We start from the raw sequence: 26,194 nt of genomic DNA, 5'->3' as shown, positions 1-26,194 counted from the left end.
ACTGTAAATTTTTACTAGAATTTTATCCTATATTAGCATATCCTGTCCCTCTATGCCAAAGAATTTCATTTTCAGACATTCCCTTCAATCTCCTCCCTTTGATGTAACAAGAAGGAAAAAGGAATTGTCTTTTCTGTTTAAAGAAAAAAAAAATTCTAAAAATCCTGGTTACAGAAATGAAATGTTTAAAATATGAGATAAGGAAACCAACATAATGAAATGTGGCGCTACAAATTTAAGCTTCAAAGCTCATCTTCTAAGAGTAAGAATCTAAATGCATCAAAGAACCAGTTATGAACTTGAAAATATCTGCTTACATGTATTACTTACAGATCACAGGAAAACCTTTATAGGCCTTAACACAGAATCCTTAGCATTCAGAATCTGTAAAATGGAATCTCAACTATATTGCACAGCTAAATTTATTAATGTCAACAGGAAGATAATACTTTTTTATTATATTGGATATGACATGTATGTTCTATTCTAAATTAAGATATTGCCTACCTTTTTCAAAGATACCTTCAGTTCAAAACAAAATGGATATAGTCTAAAGTTTTGTTAGATGCTTAAAGGCTGGTTCACTGTTTTTCTACCAGATATTAGAATACTAGTTAGCTAAATGAGGTATAATTAAAAAATAGTCCTTCAAAGTAAAGAGCATAGTCTTGTAAAAAATTATAACAAAGACTGCACAAAATGTTCATGTAAGAGTAAGAAACCTTGGGGCATCTACTAATGGATGCCCAGGTAGATTATTCATCATCATCTGTCTGAAATAAAATATAGCTAAAAGAAGTTCCCAGTGAAACATTTTTACAATCCACTGCTTCACATGCTACTTAGTTACAGCACATTGTCACTGCCTGATCCCCTTAGACTCTCCTAGAAAAGGTCAGGTCCACTCAGCGTTACCCACCAGCACACTGCTGTTCAAGTGCAGCCGCTGAACCAGTCTTCTGCTACAAAAGTCTGCATGCCCCTTATCCGTGAGACCACACAAATCTTCACAGAAAACCCAGATTTCATCAGTTTCAGCAGGGAACAATTATCTGTCACTAAATTCAGCTACAAATAGAAAAAATAATGCACCATATGTACATTATTAAGCAAAGTGGAATATTTATTGGGTCATTTTACCATGCAGAAAGGGAATTTCTTATGGGCTCAGCTCAAATTATGTACAATTTAGCAAAGCTAAAATGTAAGAAAATAGCAAGGACAATTTATTTCTATATAACAGAGCATACAGTCCCGATTCGCTGCTACTTCAAAGAGCACTTTCAGACTCAGCCAACTTTTCAGGCTCTTGCAAAGGGAAGTTCATGGAGACTAGTCATTAACCCACATAGGACAAAGGAAGAGAGAAGAAATAGAACAAAAGCAAAGTATCCTGTTAAAAAGAAAAACACAAAACAAAAACAAAAACAAAAGCTGACCACAGAACGTATCAGATTTGGTTTGCAGACAACCCCTGAGATAGAAACCAAAGTGTTAAGACACCAAATAGTCAAGAGGTAAATTACTAAGAGAATTACATTCATACATGGTGTCATAGCACTCCCCTTTCAGAAAGTATTTTGCTACCATCTAGAAAGCTTACCTGCTTGGAACTTTTTTTTTTCCCCAGAAAATTAGTAGATACAAGATGTTCTAAGAAATTATTTTCTTTTCAAAAAGGTATCTGATTTGAAAGTGGCAGACATACAGTCAATTTTAGTCAAGGAATTACTCATTATATTGGGACAGCAACGGGTGATTTTGAACTTTCAGTTAACAAAAAGCAAAACAAACCAAGGAAGCTGAGATTTCTTAACAGTAGTATAGTATATCCACAAGGATAGCTCTGGAATACCATTTGTAGCCACTCAAGTTTTCAAAGAAGTACCAAAGGTTGACCAGTGGTAAGCATTCTAATAGCATATCCTATTTTGAAGCAGAATCCTCTCTGGTAACAACTAATCCAATCCATTCGCATCTCCCACTTTTACACTAATCGTGAGAGTAACTTTTGTAGGCATACACAGGAAACATTTTTATTAACAGTCCTCATTTCCCTAATTCCCTAACCCTCTTCTAATGATCCCCTATGACACCAAAGGCTAAAAATAACAGCAGTGATATGAATTTGGCACATACACTAAATACCAAATAATGTGATGCTTTCATCTATGAAAGGCATACCAGTACCAATGTTTGGTAAGAAAGGCAACTAAGCTTTTGGTTGGCTTTGGCCCAAATGACTAGACCAGTTTCTATAACAATCAGCCTAAACAGATGGGACTGTGTTCTGCACAGGTAACAATGACTGTTTCAAAACTGAAACCTTGACCTCATTTAACTCTAATGAAAAGGCAAGAGCTGTCCTACAACCTGTGCTAGATCTAATTGTTTTTATTAAAACCTCCTACCCCGCACAACCAAAAATAAAAATTAAAAAGAAATAGAAAAACCCAAATAATTATTTTTATCATTACCAAGAATTATCTCTATTAAGTTTATATAAACAAGTTCATCTTCATGTGGGAGAGAGTAAGATTTCCGCAAACTAAAATCCCAGTTTGACGTTTGTTAACTCTCGTGGACAGGGATTAGGATGGGAACTGGGTATCTCAATTTCAATAGCTAGCTAAGGGATAAAGCCAAGAAAAAAACATTACAAGTCCTCACATGACACAATTACAGCTAGATGCTGAAATGAAATCCGAGATGGGGTGTCTCAAGAAATTCACAAGGGAAAATACAGCAAGGTTAAGAATCTGTTTAGGTTTAGATGACCAAGGAATTGCCGTTATCTCAAACATAGAAAAGAAGAGCAAATACAGATTCTAAGAGAAAAGTGAGATTACAGTGATTTCCAAATGTGATTTCCACAGAATAGGCAGAGGTAATCAATCTGAAACCTGGCTCCTGGAGCTTTCTGGACTCTCCGAGAAAGTTGGGAACAAGACAAAGCTCCTGATCACCTCAAGAGGTGATGACACGGTGGACTCTGATGAAGAGCTGGGCATTTTCACAACTTTTGAAACTAAAATATTTAGCATGACTTAATGAGTCTGGAGAAAAATCACAAATCAACACCCTTAAACAAATGGTACCAATGTAGTAACATTTGGCCTTAGAACCCAGACCACAAGTCCCTTCACGTTAGTACCTTAGCCTCTGCTTTCAATGTCCTGTCTTTTTTTTTAAAAAAATACAAATCCAGCTACTCAGCTACTTCATGACCCAAAAGGGTGCCAAGATGAGTCTCAGATTGTGCTGTGGTAGGGAGAGAGTAACACTGTGTGCAAAGTGAAAAAGAAAAGATAGCAGCTTCTGCAACAGGCAGGAAAACAAAGGGAAAACAAGTTAGGTCCTGCTTGTGTCTCCACGTCATTGCTTCCAGGTCTGAAAGGAAACGAGCCTGTTGGGGCGCGAGGCCGCAGGCTGCGATCCGCTTGGCTTTCCGTGTGCAGAGGTCGGAGTTGGGCAGTGCTCTCCGCAGCAGCCGGGCCGTGGGGTTTAGAGGCTGGGTGACCTGTGCTTTCAGAGAAGCAGGGAAGGGCCCTCCCTCTGGCGGTGCTGCAGTCTCTCAGCCAGAGTCCATCAAAGCAGTGAACAACGGAAGAAACTGCTCTTCTTTGACCGGTTTTCTGTGATTTTCACTGGTCCACCTGTCCCTGATGAATTGCTGTCATTCTTAAAAAAAAAAAAAAAAAATCAGAGGATAATTAAATTAGCAGGGAAATGAAAGTTTCATGGTAATTCCTCCCCCCTAAATAAAAATAGAAAAAGATACCATGGTAAGTATGCACGCTCTTTTTTAAAACTATATTTATTTATTTTTACTGGAAAGGCAGACTTACAGAGAGAAGGAGAGACAGAGAGAAAGATCTTCCATCTGTTGGTTCACTTGTTAGATGGTCACAACTGCCTCAGCTGAGCAGATCTGAAGCCAGGAACCAGAAGCCAGGACCCTCTTCTGGGTCAAATTGTGGACTAAAATAAGAACACTGCTCTTATGACAGCACTTTTTATGCTGATAATATATTAGGAAATTTTCTAGTTCCAGTTGAGAGAAATTACAATTAATGGGAGCCCTGTGCTGTGGCATAGTAGACTAAGCTTCTACGTTTGTGACACTGGCATTCTATACGGATGTGAGTTCATAAGCTACCTGCTTATGGTCTTGAAGAACAGCCGATGGCTCAAGGCCTTGGGTTCCTACACCTATGTGGGAGACCCAGAAGAGGCTCCTGGCTTCCTGACTATCAGGCCTATCCTTTTGATGAAATGTTAAATAAGGGGCTCAGCACAATAACTCAACTAACTAATCCTCCACCTTGTAGCACCAGATTCCATATGGAAACCAGTTAAAGTCTCAGCTGCTTCACTTCCATTCCAGCTCCCTGCGTGTGGCCTGGGAAATCAGTGGAGGACAGCCCAGGGCCTTGGGACCCTGCACCCGTGTGGGAGACCCAGAAGAGGCTCCTGGCTTCCTGACTTCAGCTCTGGCTGTTGCAGTCATTTCAGGACTGAACAAGTGAATGGAAGATTTGTCTCTCTCTCCTTCTCTCTGTAAATCTGCCTACCCAACAAAAATAAATAAATCTTTAAAAGTAAATAAATAAATAATAGCATAGAAAACAGAACAACAGAAAGAAAAATTATAAGTGATACAAACCATTTTTCTGTTGAGTTTTGTCATTATATCTCGTGCAAGCGTAAAAAATGCCTAGAGGTAAAACAAAAATTTCATTATTACATATTAGTAACATTTTAAAGTACAAACATTTCTCTTTATTTCATTATAAATATACTACTTCAGAATTTTTAATTGAGAGAGGAACATAACTACAACCATCACTATTATCTCTAATAGTGGCTGGCTACGTTATGCAGCGCAGGCAACTCCCAGGTCTACACCTTCCAGGCTCTCTTTAAGCCACAGTGTAAATCCTAAACTTGTTCCTTCACTCCAGGGCACTGGGCTACCCCTGCAGAGGCAGCTCTCCCTCCCAGGGCCATGGCGCTTCCCTCCCCCCACCAGTCCAGCTGACCACAGAGGCTGCCCTCCGAGGGAAATCCTTTACAGGAAGTAGAGGGAATGTTCTCCAGACTGATTTCCATAAACTCTGTACCAAGCCTTTTTGGCTCCTCTTTGCTTGTATAAACCGATCAGTGGAGGCTTCCTGTTTCCCAACACCCACGAGCAACCCAGAAATGAAGTGTTATTTAAAAAAGGAGAAAGTTCTCAGCAGTGTCTACTGGCTAATTAAGCCATGGAAGTCTCAGCTTTTAGCCAACGTATTATTGAGAAACAGGAATGGCATAAAAAATCAGATGTTGAAGACACTATAAGTGTCAAGTGAAATATCAGTATCAACACATATTATGTGTATTATTTTTATGATCAGTTTAAAAACATTTTTTAAATGTAGTAACTGTCAAATATTCTTGGATGATTTTAGATCACTTGGTTTTTTTTAACAGCTAATTTAGTAAGAATTTATTAAACCTGCCTTCTGATGAACACTTAATTCCTACTAAATACCACTGTGGTCCAACAATGCTCTGTGTGCAATCTACTTGCAGTGTGTTCACTTAAAAAAATCTGTGCAAGAAGCTGACAATTCAGTTCTCTCTTGAGAGAGTAGAAACAGGAAGGGAACAGTTCTGCTGCAGGTTACGACAGGGTGGTACAAACCACGACAAATAGGAGCAGAGACTGCTTGGTCTGCTCCTGTTCCAGCTTCCCCAGCAAAAGGCAAAACGGAATTTAAACGGAACTGCCATCTTCTGTTCAGAGAATTATAACTGAGCAATCTGAGCAATCCGTGTGGGGGTTGTGTGTGAACAATTCAACACAAAAATCAGAAGTATCAAAGCACACAAAACAAGCAGGGTCAGCAGTAGGCAGTGACAGACGGAAACAACCATGGCCTGGGGCTGCAGGAACAGGGGCTCTGGGCCACCACGCACTTCCTTCTTACCTCTTCTACATTGGTGCTGGATTTTGCACTTGTCTCCAGGAACTTAATCCCATAGTCAATTGCTAACTGAAAGGCAAACAGAAATGTTTAAATTTAGTAAAAGTTGTTTGAAAAGACTTTCTCTCTATCTCGCTCTCTCTCTCTATATATATATCTTTTGTGTGTATATATATATATCTTTTATATATATAAGATTTTTCAAGGTCTTAAAAGTAAGGTATTGTGGAATAAATTGCTCTGCTTTCTTCTATTTTATCTAGAATTTCATTATGTAACCTAATCATTACCAAAAAATGGCACATTTTCCATCTAAAACATAATTTTAAGTACTTCTGTTTTTTTCTCTTGTGCTTTTAGTACAAGAAAAACTGTTAGATTCCCACCCCTATTAATAACTTAGAATTCACTTATTCCATCTATCTGCTCCAAAAGTCTAGTTCTCCAATAGTTACTGTACTGACCTTAATCATGTTTTAATGAATTGGTCCATGAAAGCTTAAATACTGAGATAGTCACTGCTTTGATTTCTACTGGCTGAGACAAGCTGTGAATTCATCTCCTTTTCAAAGAGTTTCCTAGCCCATTTAGAATACCAACATTGAGTGAATAATCATAGGAGAAAAATTACTACAATCTGTTTCAAAAGAAAAATTTGCAGGTATTGTTAAAAAAAAATACCAAAACAAAACCTAAAACCAAACTCCAAGACTTAAAAGTCAATTTAGAAAATGTCATGGAAGTCAATATGTACATTAGCCCAATCATAAGAGACAAAAATGAGAGAAATGCCTTTAAATGAACTATAAGTTACATCCAGACTTCGAGCAGTTACAAAGAGTTAATCCATAATGGCCTAAAATCTACTGTTCAGTAAAATATGCTCAGGAAAAACGTGAACTGGAAAACAACTGTCACTGAAACTTTACATATGCTATTACTCTTTTCAAAAAGAGCCAACTGCTTTAACTTAGAAACTGGACATCTTTCAAACAGATCAGGCAGTAAGAGCTTGAACTCCAAGCTGAAGGAATCTTAGAAGGAACCAGTCTGTATCTTGCAGAAAACATCAGCAAATTCTTTAGGAATGAGTCATGAGCACACAGTATGGTATTGGATCTGGAATACTAATTCATACCATTCAAGTTTGGATTGCACGTCTTTTGTTGCTGACATTCAATGTTAAAGAATTAAAACACAGATACTTTAAAGCCTCAAATGAATAACCAAATAATATAAGAAAATAAACACTTAGTTGAGCAGACTCCAAGCTTTACCCACTCAATTCAAATTTACCTTCTCTCCTCTTTCTTTGGACACTTGTCTTTTGTCATTCATATCACATTTGTTACCCAAGATCATTCTTTCAACATCTGAAGAGGCATGCTGCAGGGAGAAAATAATATGCTATAAAAACAGCCTGAGGAAAAAAAAAGACAGTCATTCAATAGACAAATCCTAACCTGCCAGAAACACATCCACGAATTTAGCAAGACAAAAAATCTTTCTTTGAACACAAGGCCTGATTCACAAAAAAGTCTGAGGATGGGAGGAAGGAAAAGCTCTGGCCTCAGAGCCTTCGCAGAGCCTCGGCAAGCCATCTCAACGGCTTGCACTCAATTCTTGTGTCTGTTTTTGCATGTGAACAAATAGAACTAAGACACTGTTATCGCAGAGTAGAATTTCCAAATATTTGTTTGGGTCAAGGGAGGAAAAAACCTGGGACTGAGTGACCCAATGCAGAAACAATTCCGGATTCTAAACTACTTAAAAATAAATAAATAAATTCCTGTGGGTTGATACAAACTTGTATAAAGCTATTCCAAAATGTCAAACATAAAAACAAAAACAAAAACTTAATACCAATTAGTGTGGATTGAAACAAATTTCAAATGTCTAAGAAAAAGAAAAGTGCTAAAAGGGCAAAAAGTTTCTGGAGTACAGATTTAAGTTTACTAGTCAAACTGCATGGCGAGATAGAAGGAGTTTGAGAGTCCAATATATTACTCCCAGTGTTTGCTTGTTTGTTCTCTTTCTTCCTCTCATTTAACTTCAAGAGGCAGAGAGGAGACTGGGAGGGAAACAGAGGCATCCAGTCCCAGCCCCTAGTTCATCTCCTAAATGCCTGCAACGGTCAGGGCCATGGCAGTGCCTGGAACTGAGAACTAAATCCAGGCCGCCCATGTGGGTGGCAGGGACATGGCATTACCCGTGGTCTCCTTGGGGACACAAGGGCAGGAAGCCAGAATTGGAAGCCAGGGCCAGACATCAGAGCCAATCAAATCAATATGGGACATAGGCATCTTAGCCTAAAGGCTGTATGAACATACACAGCAAATCATTTCTTTCTGTTTCCAACCTCTCATTGTACAAAACAGGGACCTGGGTTAATTCTCTCTTAGATCTGGCCTAGGTTTAAAATACTGTGACACTAGTCCCAGCATAGTAGTCCAGTGGCTAAGGTCCTTGCCTTGCATGTGCTGGGATCCCATATAGTCGCTGGTTCATGTCCCAGCTGCCCTGCTTCCTATCCAGCTCCCTGCTTGTGGCCTGGGAAAGCAGTTGAGGACGGCCCAAAGCCTTGGGACCCTGCACCCACATGGAAGACATGGAGGAAGCTCCTGGTTCCTGGCTTAGGATTGGCTTAGCTCAGGTCAGTGCAGCCACTTGGGGAGTGAACCAGTAGACAGAAGATCTTTCTGTCTCTCCTCCTCTCTGTATATCTGACTTTTCAATAATAAATAAATAAATAAATATTAAACAAAACAAAACAAAAAAACACTGTGACATTGCTCCTCTGTCCATTCCCCAGAGCAGGCAGGTGGTGGTCCCAGGAGTCCACCCCTTTCCTGAGCTCCTCAGGGAGAAGGCTGGGTCAGCTCATGCCCTGCTCCTTAGCAGCTCAGCTGCCTGAGCTGACACAGGAGCTGACACAGGACACAAGCACTGGCAGACACCCTTCCACCAATCTTCTCTGGACATACCTCTTCAATGTTTCTGATCCAGTTTTTAATATTGTCAAAGGATTTTTCATTTGTGATGTCATACACCAACATAATGCCCTGTGAGAGAGGGGGAAAAAAACCTCAATTTAGTATCTTACATATACCCAGTATATGATGTCATTTCTTACCTTCCAGAAGAAACCTTTTGTTTGCCATTTTTTTGTCTTTTTAGGAGTCCACAATAAATTTGAAAAGTACAGAGAAATAAAAATAAACATGAATTAGAGAACAATGTAAAGGTAATTTATCCTTTCTATCTGAATTCATATGTTAATAATCACCTGGATACACACCAAGGGGACTGGAAAGAATGAGTTAAAAACAGAGATAACATTGAGAAGAGTAATTGGTTCCCTTACACACTTGTTTATTCCAAGTAGAAACTGAGACTACACCACTGTAAAATCATTTCTTTTCACATAGGCTGACAAAATGTCACTTTTTATCTAAGTTACAGAACTCAGAATTTGTTATATTAAAGAAACTGTCATTTTTCAAGGACAAAAATTTACAATTTCTAAACATCTCAACTAGGTCTTCTACACTATTTCAAAATCTATATCCCCTGAAGTAAGTACCCAGCCATTCAACAAATGTTTAGTGAGCACCTACTGTGTCCCTGATAATATTCCAAGTGCTGCTGACAATAAGACAGACAAGGTCTCTCCCTCTCCTGGACAGTAATGTAACTGCAACCTTGATCAGCACTAGGAAGAAGCACGGAGATTTCTGAACACTTAGGCTAGGGACAGAACCTAACCTGGTTGAGGCTACAGTGGTCAGGGAAGGCCAAGGCCGGAAGGCTGAGGACCTAAACTGGGCAAAGGGGTTGGGACAGGAGGAGATGGGGAAACACACAAGCCTGGCACATGGCAGGGAGGTGAAGAATGTCTCACTGATGACAGGCCCAGGGCTTGTGGGTCTGAGTGACAGGTAGTTGGCAGAGTGTCCAGATCTGATGGGGAAAGTGTACAGGAAGGGGCTGGAGAGGTCAGCAAGGGCTTGGAGCCCCTGTGAGCACAGGGCAGGCCAATGGCTGCTAGGTGTCCCCTGCAGTCACTGCAAATTCAACTAAGTAAAACAGGAGACTGACTTCATCCCTCTCAAATCCTCTAATCCTCTTTGTATTATCGTTTTGGTGCAGGGCAATACATCCCAGTCAGCCAGCTCAAGGAATCACCTTCCCCTCCACAGGCAATCAATCCCGTCCTATATACACGATGACCTCAATATTGCCAGAATCCTGACACCACACACAATCTCACTGGTCTCCCTGCTTCATTCTTAACCTCCTCTAATCCACTTTCCATACGGTTCCAGTGATCACTTCACTGTTTGCTCAAAACCCATTACTCGCTAACCACTGTGCTCAGAATTAAATTAAAATTCCTTAGTATGGTAGACAAAGTCTGTCAGGTTCTGGCTTTAAAAATGTTGTAATTAATATAAAATATGAACATATATATGTGTGTGATTTACATATATGCATATATATATGTATCACAACACACACAGAATTAAAAAATCTAGGAAACAAAATGTCAACCCAAGTTATTTTTTTCGAGGTGGTAGCGTTACGGGATTTTCATTTTTCAATCTGCTTGTGTACTTTTTGTGACCAGAAAAAAACAATGCTTAAATGAACAAACAATATTTTCCTTTATTTTCCCTGCTCCTAGCCTCAAAATGCAAATGCTTCACTTTAGCTATACACTGTAAAGGAGTTTTTATCATTGTCAAAATGCAAACTATTTTATTTGAAAAAAAATTAAAGTGGACAATGTGTCCTCAAAATGGTTACAATGATAAATGTTATGTTCTGCATATTATGCTACACTTTTTTTAAAAGATTTATTTTTATTATTTTTTATTGGAAAGGCGGATATACAGAGAGGAGAGACAGAGAGGAAGATCTTCCATCCGATGATTCACTCCCCAAGTGAGCCGCAACGGCCAATGCTATGCCAGTCCGAAGCCAGGAGCCTCTTCTGGGTCTCCCACTCGGGTGCAGGGTCCCAAAGCTTTGGGCCGTCCTCGACTGCTTTCCCGGGCCACAGGCAGGGAGCTGGAAGGGAAGTGGGGCTGCCGGGATTAGAACCGGCGCCCATATGGGATCCCGGGCGTGCAAGGCGAGGACCTTAACCACTTGTGCCACCACGCCGGGCCCTATGCTACACGATTTAAAAAAATCTTAGTACATGCGAACAACTCCTGACTCAGAGTGATTAGCTGTCTGTACTATTAAGGCTAACCAAGTAACTGTCGGCACTTTCCTTGAATTGCATGAACAACCTGGCTCGTGAACATGCCTGCAGCGTGAAGCCTGGGCGATCTGAATGACCCTGCTCATTGACACGCCACATCTGTTGCGAGGTTTCACTTCACCTAGCACAGAAAGTGTGAACACAGTGTGGTTTTGAGAGCTTGGCTAACTCAGGCTCCACCAAGGGAGCGGCTGGAGATGTGATTTTACTCCTCTTAGACTCTATTTCCTCTGTCATAAAATGAGGATCTACTGGGATACTCTCTGTAAACAACTTAACCTAGAACCCAGGACAGAGTTTGAACCTGGTAAGTGGCAGATATTACTTATTTCTCCCTTTGGTTTCAATAACAAATCATTAGACAGTTTCCTTTATTTGTAAGATAACTGATATTGCAAATCTGTTGAAAATACAAATACATCAGACAGCACTTTGAATATTCAGTGTATATCTATAACAAAAACAGCCTCTGAAGAATTCAGAAGATGGCCCTGGTCTATTTGAAAAGCTGACCCTGTAACAACAGGGCCTGCTTTCCCCAAAAGGCTGGCTATTCACCAGGATCACTGCTAGGCCTGGAAATGTTGCTCAAGTATTTGAAATACAGTGTGGCAAAAACCTCCAAATCAGCACTGGCCAACAGGCTGTAATCCTGACTTGATGAAAATAAACTGCCCAAACCAGCACTTGCTAAAAATGGCTCTCCAGTGAGAACAAGAAGGGCTCACATCCCACTGAAAGAGATGACCCCAGAGATCAAGACTCCAGCAGAGCAGGATACCCTAAAGATTCATCTACAGTGTAGCTCTGAAATTTTCCACTAATTTCATTCCTTCATCAAACACTCAAAAATTGTTTTTTAAATAATTGTGAGGATCTGGCACAGTGGCTAAGCAAGCTAATCCTCTGCCTGCCGGCATCCCATATGCGCACCAGTTCTAGTCCTGGGTGCTCCACTAGGTCTGAACTAACAGAAAGCTCAAGTTCAATCTGCAGTATGGACTTGAAGTTAGGTATGTGATATGGAACCAGGCATATCAAGGAGACCTGATTCTCTTACATGTCTAGTACAGGTCAGACAATGACATTACATACAGCAGAATGAAGGGGACAAAAACTCCTAATGGGTAAGAAAAAGGGAACAAGGCCCGGCGCGGTGACCTAGCAGCTAAAGCCCTCGCCTTGAACGTGCCAGGATTCCATACGGGCACCAGTTCTAATCCTGGGAGGTCCACTTCCCATCCAGCTCCCTGCTGTGGCCTGGGAAAGCAGTCGAGGATAGCCCAAAGCCAAAGGTACTATAACATAACTTTACTCCTCAGGGTGCTAGTCTCCATTATACCATTCATCTGAAAGAGTATATATATGTATATACTTGACTACCTATAACTACCTAATTTGCAATTTGCCTAAAGGCTGTCTTATACCAGACAGAACATATAGTATTTGTTCTTTGTTTAAAGTATTGTGGTGATAGAGTAGGCAGAGGACATGAAAAAGATCATCCATTGTACCTGTAAATTGTATCTTATTACACTTCCTAGCTGTCTGTACCACATGCAACAAGATCTTGTGATGTAACCTATTAACTGATAATTCATGACAGACTGCATGTGATCACCTGAGATTGTCAATATCTCTCTTATCACTGTTATTACTACTACCTATTGGTAACGATGATCTAATCCATACTGTACTCCCATTTAAACCACATGAGTCATATGCTAGCATTAATTTTTGCAGGAAGATATTGGACACTCTGGCACCATTGATACCCCAGCTACACATTTGAAACACCATGGAGATGAAGGCTCACTATTTTATTTTATTTAAACGTTTTTCTTTTTTCCTTCTCAACCGGTGATAGATTGTACCTAAGGGGAGACATAATGGAAGCACAGCAGAAATAAATATGTCCATAGGCAGAAACAGAGAGAAGTATATCCCCGTTCTTGCAATACAATGGTCTCATAGTGAAACGACAGATAAGCCCCTACATTGTTGGGAAGCACCTCAATGTGGTCTCAATGACGGACTTCTGGGGGGCCCTCGAAAGACACCTATTGAAAGACTGGAAAGGAGAAGAATAGGGGGCCGAGGGAAGGAAAACCCCAATGCTTATTAAACTGTGTCATAAAGAATAAAAAAATAGTAAATAATAAAATATTCCTTATTAAACCTAAAAAGAAAAGAAAAACCATCCTCCAGGCTAAGGTAACACATTTTGATGATCTCTTTCCCCAAACCATGAACAGAGCTAGACGTCTAAGAGACACATCTGTTCCCAATCTGCTTCTGCTCACCATCCAGCGCAAGTAGGCATGCGAGCTAAGCACTGGTTAACAGAGAGCCTCATGTGTCTTAGGACTCTCCTGCCAGAGTTTCCCATGAGCTATTACAAATCACCCTGCTGGTTGGGAGACATAAACAAGAAACAAATGAGTGTCTTCCTGGCATACCCTGTGATTTCAATCTAACCACAAATCATGACCCTACACACTCTAACAAGTGACAGGGCGTAGTGTGAAGAATACTTACAGGTAACCCAGTCAGTGGGATATTGCAGCCTACAAAGGAACCTTCTATCTTTTCTGTGGGATAAGCTGCCAACACCCAAATAGTGGTGGGAAAGTGACTTGAAGGAGGAAGAAGGGAGGGCAGCATGGTAATGAAGGAGTATGTGGATTCAGATTCCATCTCCCAAGAAGCCAGCAACAGCTGTCACCCTGCCAAGTGTCACCCCAGCACCAATCCCAGGTGTAAAGTCTCTTAAGCAACAAGCTGGGTACAGAGGCAGCTGGGACTCTAAGGTCTACCAGGCTGACAGACCTGTTTACTCTTCAAAGACGCTGAGCGTAACTGGTTTTACCATAATTCAATGTTCCAATTTGTGCTTGGCTTACATCTAAAAGCCAAAGATAAGGCTCTGGTCTATGCTTGCCATTCTAGGCACGTTTTGGCAGTTCTCTTCCAAGTTGCTATGGTTCTTGTAGCACCACAGAAGACCCACCCAGAGCCAACACACAACATAAATGTGTTGACAAGATGAGGCATTTCTGAATGAAAAATGACCACGTGATGAGGTTGTGCTATTAAGGGCCAGCAATGACTTCTAAGGCCAGGTATAACAGAGAAGGAACTGGTGGTCAAGATTCCCCAGATGCTCAGCCTCACAGAGCCTCAGCCCCTTCTTAGGGCAGTGGACAACACTGGTCAGAGGGACTTCAGAGAGAGGAGCCATCATAGTGGATGCTATGGAGGTGGTAAAAGATAAGGGGTGACAGTGGCAGGGCTGCTCAATAACAGTGTGCAAGCAATGAACACCAAGTTACAGGGCTTGTAGAGTGTTAAGGCTGTCTCAGATATAAATAACAGGAAAAGCCGTAAAACTACACAGTTACCTCAGAACACGGGGTGAGTTGCAGAACATCTACAAGCTAATCTCCTAAATATTATCATGAAGACCAATGGCAAAGCACATTGTCACCATGCACAAAACATAACCCTAAACCCTTTCAATGTACTGTTTTTACATTAAAAAATGATGATGATGAAGATAAAGAAGAAAAAGAAGATTTTTCTCTTGGCCTGAGACTCCAGTTTAAATGCTATAGTCTGGGCAAACGCATATCCACATTTTACTTTCACCTGTGAAGCTACAAAACCCCAAAACACACTCACCATAGCTCCTCTATAGTATGCTGTCGTAATTGTTCGGAACCTTTCCTGGCCTGCTGTGTCCCTAGAATGTGAAACAAAGGAGAGAGTGGTTTCAAAAGTCATCAGCAGCATCACGGAGGAGAGGTCCTGTGCTGTGGGACCTGGAACTTGGTGATAAAAGCAGCAACAAGAAAATACGCAGGCCCTGTCGGAACTAGCACAATTTTGTTAGTCAAACACCCGTGGGAGGGAACAGAGAACAGCTCTGAGTTCTGACTCTCAGAGGTTGTGATAACCTGTTTGAGAAGTGCTTAATGATTAATATGTTTGGCTTCACTGAGCGTCTGACTTCTGTACAAAGCACACAAGTGAGCCACACTCACTAGTGGGTCGTTGCACTCAGCAGAGCACATGAAAAAGGATCTTCCCAAGAACTCCCCAGAGCTCTGCTCTGGAGTCCAGGGTTATCCGACAGCCTGGAGTTCAACACTCAGCTCCTAATAATGTTTCCAAAGACTTGTTCAAACACCAACACCTCAAATTTACATAAACTTTCATACATTCTTGCATTGGTAGCTGCTGGGAAACCATTACAATGAATGCATTCTGGAAAAACACAAAGGTTTCTAATTACTTTCAAAGGAACAATCATCCAAAGGAAATCAAATTTCCTTGATATTTGGGAAAATCAATATTCTCAAATTTGCCACTTACAGTCAGAACTCATTCAGCCTATGCTACTAGGATAAACTCAAATTGCACAATTTAATTGCACAGGAGAGAGAAGCACGTGTGGAATAGAACGCATTAGAAATGTAATGCATACTAAACCCCAACAAGAGATGAAGGCTCAGAGAAAAAATACCACATTAAACATGATAAGCACTTTCACATTTACATGGGGCTTACAAAATACTTTCCCATTACATTCACAGGATTCACAGAAGAGCAGAGGGAAAGGGATGGGTCACAACATGCTTGTTTTGTAGAAGGGGAACAGGCTCAGGAAGTCCCACCCAGCTCCCACTCTTGAACAAGACTGGAGCATCTTCTGTCTCAGCTACTTAATGCAAGGTCAGGCCTCACGTGACAGCTGTCTCACCTGTCATTCTCTCACTGATCACTGAGATATATTGGACACTTGCTGGATACACAGCAAACAAATCATGCGGCAACCAGAAACTAAGCTCCTAGAGCAGATAAGCTGTATTTTCCTGATCTGCACACACAGCTGATTGAGAACCATCTTTGCAGGCAGGACAAGGAGAAAGCCTAGCACACCAAATGTAGCTTGTGAACACTGAGTGGAGAGTGTTCTGCTGCTGAAAGTAATGGAGACAGATGGGACCAGGATGCCTTGCTACTCTGTACTAAAATCTAATTAGTTGATCATGGGCACAGGCTTCCAGAAATACTCTTCACTGCTGTGATCACGGCTGTACAGCACAGTCGGAAATTCTCTTTGCTTCTCTCTGAAATATTTTCCGTGGATATCTTTCCCATGCCTGTTTTCTCACCTAGTACCGATAGATAAAAAGAACAACCTCTGGCAACTTTGATGTCTTCCAATGAAGTACACTGGGAACCACTGTGTGAGAAGCAAGGTAGCCTCTGAAGATGAGCACCCTATCCTGGGGGATCTGTTTCAGCTTCTTCACCCACACTGACACACACCCTCAGATGAAGTGAATCACTCCCAAGTCCTGGTTTCCTCCTCTAAGAAAGAAGGGCTAAAGCGAAGTAGGCATTTGGCCTGACAGTTAAGATGCTACTTAACATGTTCCCTTTCTATACCACAGTGGTTAAGTTCAAGTCCCAGCCCTGCTCCCAATTCCAGCTTCCTGCCAATGCAGACCCTTGGACGTGGCAGGTGATGGCTCAAGTACTTCAAGTGGTCACCCACATGGGACACCTGAGTTGAGTTTTTGGCTCCTAGCTTCTGCCTGATTCCACCCCAGCCACTGTGAGTATGTGAGAACTAGTGGATGGAATTTTTCCCCAAGTGTCAACTCCTCTTCCCCCTAAAAAGGCAGGTTTATTAAAAAAGAAAAAAGTACTGGGGAACATCTATATATTATTCTATTCTATCCTAGTTCTTTTTTTTTTAAGTTATTTTTTATTTGGAAGACAGATTTAGAGAGGAAAGACAGAGAGAGAAGTCTTCATTCCACTGATTTATTCCCCAAGTGGCCACAACAGCTTGAGCTGAGTTGATCCAAAGCCAGGAGCCTCCTCTAGGTTTCCCATGTGGGTGAAGGGTCCCAAGGACTTGAGCCATCCTTTACTGCTCTACCATAAGCAGGGAGCAGGATGGGAAGTGGAACAATCAGGACATAAACCCACAGGATGCCGGCACTGCAAGGCAAAGGATTAGCCTGTGAAGCCACTGCATCAGCCATAATCCCAGATCTGAGACTTAAACAAAAAGAGCAAGGGTAGGTATTGTGGCTCAGCAAGTTAAGTTGTCACTCGCAATCCCTGCACTGTATATCACAGTGCCTGGAATCAAGTCCTGCCTCTGCTTTCAATCCATCTTCCCACATATATATATGGTAAGAGGCAGTACATGACGCTCAGAGCTTGAGTCCCGGACACCCATATGAGAGACCATATGGCGTAAACCAGCAGATGGAAGATCTCTCTTTCTCTGTCACTCTGCCTCTCAAATAAGTAAAACAAAACAAAACAAAACAACAACAAGAACAAAACACAAAACCCTGATGCACATACAAGGTTTTCAGAAAGTTCATGGAAAAATGCATAATATGAGAAAATTATGCATGATTTCAAAATTTTACAATAAAACTTATCTTTCATTTCCACTCTTTAAAAGTTTGTTTATTTGGACCCCCTGGTATGCACAAAATCTGGCATTGGGAGAGGTTCTGATGGAGGAGCCCGGGCAACACCTCTGGCAGGACACAGACCCAGCAGGTAAGCACAAGAAACATGATATGTGGGCCTGGCGGCATGGCCTAGCGGCTAAAGTCCTCACCTTGAATGCTCCAGGATCCCATATGGGCGCCGGTTCTAATCCCGGCAGCTCCACTTCCCAGCCAGCTCCCTGCTTGTGGCCTGGGAAAGCAGTCGAGGACGGCCCAAGGCTCTGGGACCCTGCACCTGTGTGGGATACCCAGAAGAAGTTCCTGGATCCTGGCTTCGGACTGGCATAGCATTGGCCTTTGCGCTTACTTGGGGAGTGAAACATTGAATGGAAGATCTTCCTCTCTATCTTTCCTCCTCTCTGTATATCTGACTTTGTAATAAAAATAAATAAATCTTAAAAAAGAAAGAAAGAAAGAAAGAAAGAGAGGAAGAAAGAAAGAGAGGAAGAAAGAAAGAAAGAAAGAAAGAAAGAAAGAAAGAAAGAAAGAAAGAAAGAAAGAAAGAAAGAAAGACAGACAGACAGACACAGGACAGGAAACAGCCCAGAACAGGCTGGAAAGTTACCCACTGGCATACATTTGGCATACATACTGCAACACCCATTGGTTCCAGTGAAAATCAGGACTGAAAACAGAACCAACCCAGCAATTGCAACTACTAGCTGATTGGGATGATGGACTGTGCCAGGTCCTGTACTTGCTAGTACATACAAAAATCTGGTTTGAGAACACCTCAGACAAAGTTTCTTTGGAGATCTCCCCAATCGAAATGCTGGACTCAGAACCCTAACCAAGAAAAGACACAAGACAGTACAGGTCAATCAACCATCTCAGCTACATGTTGGCAGTGAAATACAGGGCAAACGGAGACTCTATGATGGACTATGTCAATCAGTGGATTCTTCAATGACCTCAGTGTGCTTGGAGTGGCAAGATTGGCAGCGATTCATAACTGGTGAACTATCAAAACCACTTGAGCAAGAACCTCGGAGCATGCCCTGCATCTGGGACCTGAGGAGGGTGGGAAATTGGGTGGGCCTTCTCCTTCAATACCCCCTTTAAACATGAAGGAAACAATATGGAAATAATAGTGTTACCCACTTTTCTATAGCCCTTGAACCTTTTTACCCTAATTAACTACGTAAAGATTGTCAAAAATATAATAAAAATAAATTTTTTTTAAAAAAGTTTGTTTATTTGGAAGACACAGTGACAGAGCTCATCCTCTCATTGGTACACACAACCCAATGCCCACAACAGCTGAAATGCGTCAAGCTGAGGCCAGAGTCAGCCACTTTCATGTGAGTGGCAGAACTTCACATACTTGGGCCATCATCTGCTACCTCCCAGGTGCCTCAGCAGGAAGTCGGATCAGAAGCATGCAGAAAGGACTCAGTATCAGGCAGTCTGAACTGCAATGCCAGCTTCCAAGTCACAACTTAACTTACTTAATCAAGACACCATTTTCCACCAATTCTCTGAAGTACTCTCATACTCATAATTCTTTTCTGTTTAGCCCTGCTTCTTATCTTTGATGCCCCACATTTCTACTATTTATCATCACTACACATAAGATCACCAAGCACCAAAGCTTTCCTTAGGTTCCCAATCTATTTGGCTTCATATAAGGCACTGTAGTAAAGGAAATTAAACCAGTTCCTAAGAGGTTAAAATAATTTTAAAAAGAGTTTGGATTCAAGTATAAGATATTTAACTTGCCAGTCTGGAACAACCATATTTTAAAATTTTTATTTTCGAGACTTATTTTCATGTATTTAAGAGTGACAGGGAAAGACGCAGAAATATATCTCTCATCCTTTGGTTCACTCTGCAAGTGGCCACAACACCCAGGGTTGGGCCAGGAAAAAGCTGGGAGTTATCCTGGTCTCCCACATGGGTGGCAAGGGCCCTGTCCTTGAGCCCATCGTATGCTGCCTTCTTAAGTATACTAGCACAGAACTGATTGGAAGTAGAGCAGCCAGGACTCGAACCAGTTCTCTGGAATGAGACGCCAACATTGCAGGCAACAGTTTAACCTGCTAACATTGGCCCCAGAAAAGTTATGCTTAATCACTACAGTTTTGGGCCCAGCAAAATGTCTCAATGGCTAAATCCTCACCTTGCAAGAGACAGGATTCCATATGGGCACCAGTTTGTGCCCTGGTTTCTCTTCCAGCTCCCTGCTTGTGGCCTGCGAAGACAGCAGTAGAGGATGGCCCAAAGACTTGGTCCCTGCACCAGCATAGAGACCTGGAAGAAGTTTCTGGCTCCTGATTAGCTCAGCTCTGATTGCTGCAGCCATTTGGGGAGTGAACCAGTGGATCTTTTTTTAAAAAAAATCACTAGTTTTGACACCTTGCGTTTTCCAATGTGAAAGATGGGTGGCATAGCATGGGACAAATGTATTCCCTAAAACTTCTATCTCAAAGCCTAACCCTCAGTGCAATGGCATCTGGGAGATAATTAATAACTAGGTCAACAGGGCAGAGCCCACATAAATGGGATGGATGCCCTTGTAAGAAAATAAATAAAGGAAATGATCTCTTTCTGTGCCAGGTGGGAATAGATTTGAGAAAGCAACTGACAAGCTGAGAAGTGAGCTCCTGCTAGACCCTTGATTCACAGGCACCTTGATCTTGGACTCCCAGTCTACAGAACAGAGGTAAATATATGCCAAGACAGCTTATGTATACCATTTTTTTTGCGACAGCAGTTATGATACTATGATACAACAAGAAATATATATTTGGGTTCTGCCCCAGATTCCTGGCACACAGGTCCCAAAATCCTTGGACCTTCCAAGAGTGTGCCTTTCTGAATGCCAGTGATGTAACAGGTGATTTGGGCTCTGGGTTAGTTAGCCATAGGATGATACTGGCTGCCTTGTGATTAGAGGGCTGGGAGTTTCAGTCCCACTACCCAACCTCTAGCCAATGACAAATGGCCAATGGTATAATCCATCATGTCTATATAGGGAAGCCTCCATTAAAACTCAAAAGGACAGGGTCAAGGAACTTCAGGACAAATACACGTAGATACAGGCAAGGTGGTACAGAGAGTAGAGAAGGTACAGAAGCTCCACAGTGCCCTGTGCGTCTCTCCCACCCATATCCTTTATAATAAGCTTTCTAATAATTGGTAAGCATAGATGTTTTCTGAGTTCTATGATCAAACATGAAAGAGGTGTGGGGATCCCTGATTTATTGCTAGTCAGTGAGAAGTACAGGTGACAACCTTCTATCAGCAATTGGCACCTGAAGTAGGGCACAGACTATGGGACTGAGCCCTCCATGGTGGGATTTCATGTTATTTTCAGGGAGAAGGCAGCAGAAACTAATTAAATCACGGGACTTCCCGTTGGTGTCTGCTAGAGAACTGCTTGGTGTATGGGGAGAACTCCCATGTATCTGGTGTCAGAAGTGTTCTGCTGCTTGTGTAAGAAGAAAAAGATTCTTTTGTTCCGTATCTATCAGAGCAGCCCAAAGGATAATTTATTCTCTCTCTTACTTCTCAGACTAAGATTCCTCATCATTCTACTGAATTAGGAAAATGTTCAAATAAACCATGTGAAATACAGAGCTCAAAGGGAATTATAAGATTTCCAGTTCAACCAATTTATAGATGAGGAAAAGCAGACTTCAAGAAAGGAAGCAACTGACCCAGAATCTTCCACTTAAAGTCAATCCTGTTCAGGATCCCTACCATTTAACAACTTGGCCTTGTCTGATTTTGCAGTTATAACAACTTCATGAGGAAGTAATATACCCTCTCTAGAAGAATAACATATTAGATCCCTTTTGACTATAAAAGTCAGTGATTCCATTTCCCTTCTCTATCTCTTGGTAGTGATGTATTTGAAAGATGCTCAATACTCACTCATTTCTCCTTGGCTCTGATTTTTTTAAATGTCTCTAGCTTATCACAAGCCACATTTGAATTCCCACTTTCAATCTGTGATTAAAGCAGAAACTGTGTTTTACTTACCATATCTGAAGCTTAATTTTCTTCCCATCCAGTTCTATCGTCCTGATTTTAAAATCAATTCCTGCCAGAAAAACAAAGAAAGATATGCTAAGTTTCTCCAAGTATAACCCAAGTCTTATTAGGAAGAGAACAAAGATTTCTATTGAAAAAAGCTCTCCAACGCACTGGAAAATGTGAACACAGAGAGGGTGTGAATGGTATGTTTCCTCTGAATACAGGCTGAAGAAAGGAATGCTAATTACTCTGCAAAGAATTCCCACACATGTTAAATGCAATGTATTATATGCCTCATTATTTGACACAAATGGATCACATCCCTCAGTTACATAAGGTAGTGGAAAGATTGAGAACATACCGTATTTTCTACTTCCTGAAATACTTATAAACAATGCAGCCTGGTCCACACCCACATCCTTGTCTAGGAAAGGCCGTGGGACCTCCTTAAAGTATGTCCCTCCATCTCCTTTCATTTATTTTTCCATAATCTGCAGCTGACTAAGGAAAAAAAAAAAAAAGAAAGAAAAGCAACAACAACAACAACTGGCCTATTTAATGGTAGGAGAGGGAAAGCCTGGATATCTACTTTACACAGCAAGCATTTTATCTGTAACTTAATAAATGATCTCCATCAATTACTGATTAGAACTAGAATGGATTTTAGAATGGATTTTAGCCCCAAAATGCATTTCAGAATGACGGGAGAGCTTAAAAAAAATACTTGTGACTAGGTCCGCAACCAAGTCAGATTCTGACTTAGCTATACAAGGGTGGGACTTGGGCACCAGAAATTTCTTTTTTTAATTTAAATTACATTTGTTTTAATTTAAAGGTGGAGAGGGATAGAAGACAGGAAGGAAGAGAAATCCCTCACCCTCTGGTTCACTCCCCAGGATGCAATTATGGTATTTCGGTGTTTCTCAGAATCATCAAAAGCACCTCCAAAAAGGCTGCCTCCAAGCTGCAGCTGTCTCTCCAGTGTAAGCAACAAGCCCTGGGTTTCCCCATCTCCCTCAGCGGGGTACTCTCCCTTCAGGGAGCCTCTTCAGGTATTCCTGGGAACCTTGAAACAGACCACTGACATTCCCACACCAACCTGGTAAAACAGCTTCTCAATCACTCTCTGCCTTCGCTAATGACCACAATGTTAACAATAGGCTGTGATATTCAATATCTCTCAGTTGCCAGCCTCACATTCCCCAGCTAGGGTACCCCTCTCAGTACGGTTGGCCCTGCAGCAGCAGCATCAGAACAACGCAGCATGAATATTATTGCTAGCAACTCATGGGACTGACCGATGCCATCCTTCATTGAAGACTTCACTGACATCATCTCTGATGATGATTTATCTTTTTTATAACCTCCAAATCCAGGATAACAAAGGTGCTAGGGGTCCTGCTGCCTCCTTCCCCAGCATAAAGAACAATGTTCAACACCTGATGCATTCAATATCTGTTTCTTGAGGCTAACATTTTTTTAAAAGTCTTGTCTCCCAAATCCCAGAAATTAAGTAGAAAGGGGCTGGGAGGACAGGCTGGAGGGGAGCTGTTGTTTAGTGGGTATATCAAGTTTGTGATCTTAGATGGTCCTGAAGAATGTGCGTATAGTACTGTGAAACACAGTAGTCTTTCAGTATCCTTGGGACATGTGGCAGGATTCCCCCACCCCCAAACACCCAAATTTGCAAAGCTCAAGTTCCTTACACAAACTAGGGTAGTATTTGCACCTAACCTTCATATATCTTCTCATATACCTTAAAATCATTTTGGATTACTTACAATACTTCGTACAATACAAATGCTATGGATATAACTGTACAACCCATTGTCTAGCAAGAATGACAAGGAAAGCATCTTATATGTTCAGTTACAGATGCAAATTCTTTCTTTGGATATTTTTAACCCACAGTTGGTTGAATCATGCATGCAGAACTCATGGACATGGAGTGTTGGCTGTATCTTTAAAACAATTGAACTGTAATCTTAAAAATGGTTAAGATGGTAAATATTTTGTTATGCATTTATAATCAAATTAAATCAATCTAAATTTGGCCTAAGAAAGCCTCAGTTCTTCATGCTCCAGTTCTGTAGAAAAACAACCCAAAATCCCATATTAGGAATTTGCCTGTACAACAAAAAGCTGAGTCTCAGCCAATCATAAGCAGCTGAGCTTTAGTAAAACTAAGTCCAAATAAGGCAAATGGCACACTTAAACCAAACTCCCTGTGTCCCTCACTTCCGTTTTCTGTAGGTCACTTCCCTTTTCTATCTCTGAACATTACCCAGCCATGAGGCAACATGAACCTGTGCAAGTTCTAGGGGTTGCCTGGTGTTTTTTTGTTTGTTCGTTTGTTTTTGGTCAATTACATTCTGATAAAATCGTCTATTTAGTTTTGTTGTTGTTGTTTAATTATAATAGGGGGCACTACTTGTAGTGCTGACATCCTATAAGGGCACCACTTTGAGACCTGACTGCCCCACTTCCAATCTAGCTCCCTACTAACATGCCTAAGAAAGCAACAGAAGATGCCAAAACCCTTGGGCCCATGAACCTGAATGGGAGACCAGGAAGAAGCTCCTGGCTTTGGATTGACCCAACTCTGGCCATTGTGACCATTTGGGGAATTAACTAGCAGATGGACAGTGCCTGTAGGTAAACTTCTCTCTTTTTCTTTCCTCTGTCTCTTCCCCTTTCTCTCTGTCTTCCAAATAAATAAATCTTTTTTTTTTTATCACAATGAAAAAAATCATGACTGGATACCTGGGGAATAGCTTCTTTAATTAGGACTAGTTAGTATCCAACATTTCATCATTTAATAGTTCATTCACATTCCAAATAAAAAATGGAACATATCAAAATGCCTGCACTTCGCTGACTCCAGTTTACAAAGATGCTAACTTGTTCTTTCAGACTGTGCGTGGAGTTAGCAGAGCAGAGCACCTTTAACAACTTCATTCAGAAAAGCTGTTTTGAGGCTCCCCAGAGATCTTACTCACTCTCCATTTACTGGCAACATTTGGAAACTTTCTACTGACCTAACCTTTTGTTTTCTTTTTTGTTAGAAGTATTACCTTTCTGTTATTTGAGGAAGTTCTGAAGGACCATCTGTTCACCATTCGGAAGTTTTCAATGTTTATTCTAGGCATTGTAGGCATTTAGACTGCGGGCAAGAGCCAGCTGACAGATGCCATACGGCACAGATTAGCACAATGCAGGGAAAAGGGAAGTATGGAATTGAAATAGTAACATTTTAGAAAGTAAGAATTTCATTTAAAGTACAACATATTTACTAATAGTCAAAAGCCCTAACACTGTCAGTCACACTCTGTCATTGATTACTGATCTGTTCTGCATCTCTACAAGGGGACTTCACAAAGTCCACAGAGAGCAGAACTATAACAGAACTCTATGACCAGTATTGTGGCACATGGGTCAAGCTGCTGCTTGGGACACTCACACAGATTACCAGGTGCTGCTCATCCGAGTACACATCGCTCTGCTCCTGACTCTGGGCAGGAGCAGCTCCGGCTGGTACAGGTATTCAGGGAATGAATCAGGGGATGCAATGTCTATCTTGTCACTCTGCTTTTCAAATCATATTTTTAAAGATTTATTTATTTTTATTTGAAAGGTAGGTTAACAGAGAGAAGCAAAGACACAGAGAGAAAGATCTTCCATCTGCTGGTTTATTCCCCAAATGGCCACAAAGGCCATAGCTGAGCTGATCTGAGGCCAGGAACCAGCAGTTTCTTCTGAATCTCCCATGCGGGTGCAGGATCCTAAGGTCTTGGGCCATCCTCCTCTGCTGACCCAGGCCATAAGCAGGGAGCTGGAGGGGAAGTGGAACAGCGGAGACATGAACCAGCACCCAAATGGGATCCTGACACTCAGGGTGGAGGATTAGTCAATTGAGCTGTGGTGCCAGCCCCTCAATGATTGTTTTTAAAAGACAAAATTTATTCTGGCAAACATTTAAAAAATTTTTGCATACAAAGTATATCCTCATCCACTTAAAAAGGCTAAAAGGATTCAATGAGATAATGGGTATGAACATACCATGGGAACTCAAATTCTATGCAAGTGGAAACCTCACAGATTATCCAAAAGCCATTATCCTGCAGCTCTTGTCACTTCACGCATCAATTATTGGTAATGACTTCCCAGGATGCTGTGCCAGCATCTTCCACAGTCTAATTCCTCTACAAGCCAAAGCTGGAATAACTCAGTAATGTCATTGCATTAGTTAAGAAGCTGTGAATCCAGAGCAGAGGGGGACCCCAAAGTGGATCTGGAGGACAGGAGGAGGCTGGTATCCCAACCCTGGAAACTCCCAGATCCTCACCAAGGATTATATCCCAACTGCCAAGGAGACCACAGGGAATTGGAGTGCCCTCGTAGTTCAAGAACTCTCAGGTCATCCATTCCCT

At 41.4% G+C, this 26,194-nt stretch overlaps 1 protein-coding gene across 1 annotated transcript in view; it reads right to left on the bottom strand.

The window, feature by feature from the left end:
• Positions 1-1,098: 1,098 nt before the first annotated feature.
• The window catches only part of RAB8B (RAB8B, member RAS oncogene family), a 77,585-nt gene continuing 52,489 nt past the window's right edge, over positions 1,099-26,194 (bottom strand). Inside the window, exons 2-8 of the mRNA XM_040969584.1 lie at positions 21,771-21,831; positions 14,923-14,983; positions 8,957-9,034; positions 7,269-7,358; positions 5,976-6,041; positions 4,667-4,717; positions 1,099-3,681 (exon numbers count right to left, since the gene is read on the bottom strand). Of these exons, the coding sequence (XP_040825518.1) occupies positions 3,589-3,681; positions 4,667-4,717; positions 5,976-6,041; positions 7,269-7,358; positions 8,957-9,034; positions 14,923-14,983; positions 21,771-21,831 (500 nt within the window). The 3' untranslated portion in view covers positions 1,099-3,588. The remainder of the gene's footprint in view (positions 3,682-4,666; positions 4,718-5,975; positions 6,042-7,268; positions 7,359-8,956; positions 9,035-14,922; positions 14,984-21,770; positions 21,832-26,194) is intronic.

This window comes from Ochotona curzoniae, unplaced genomic scaffold (genome assembly GCF_017591425.1).
Source record: "Ochotona curzoniae isolate NIBS_2020 unplaced genomic scaffold, NIBS_Ocur_1.0 scaffold_4701, whole genome shotgun sequence".
NCBI classification, from domain to species: Eukaryota; Metazoa; Chordata; class Mammalia; order Lagomorpha; family Ochotonidae; genus Ochotona; species Ochotona curzoniae.
This window is presented reverse-complemented; position numbering and strand designations above follow the sequence as displayed.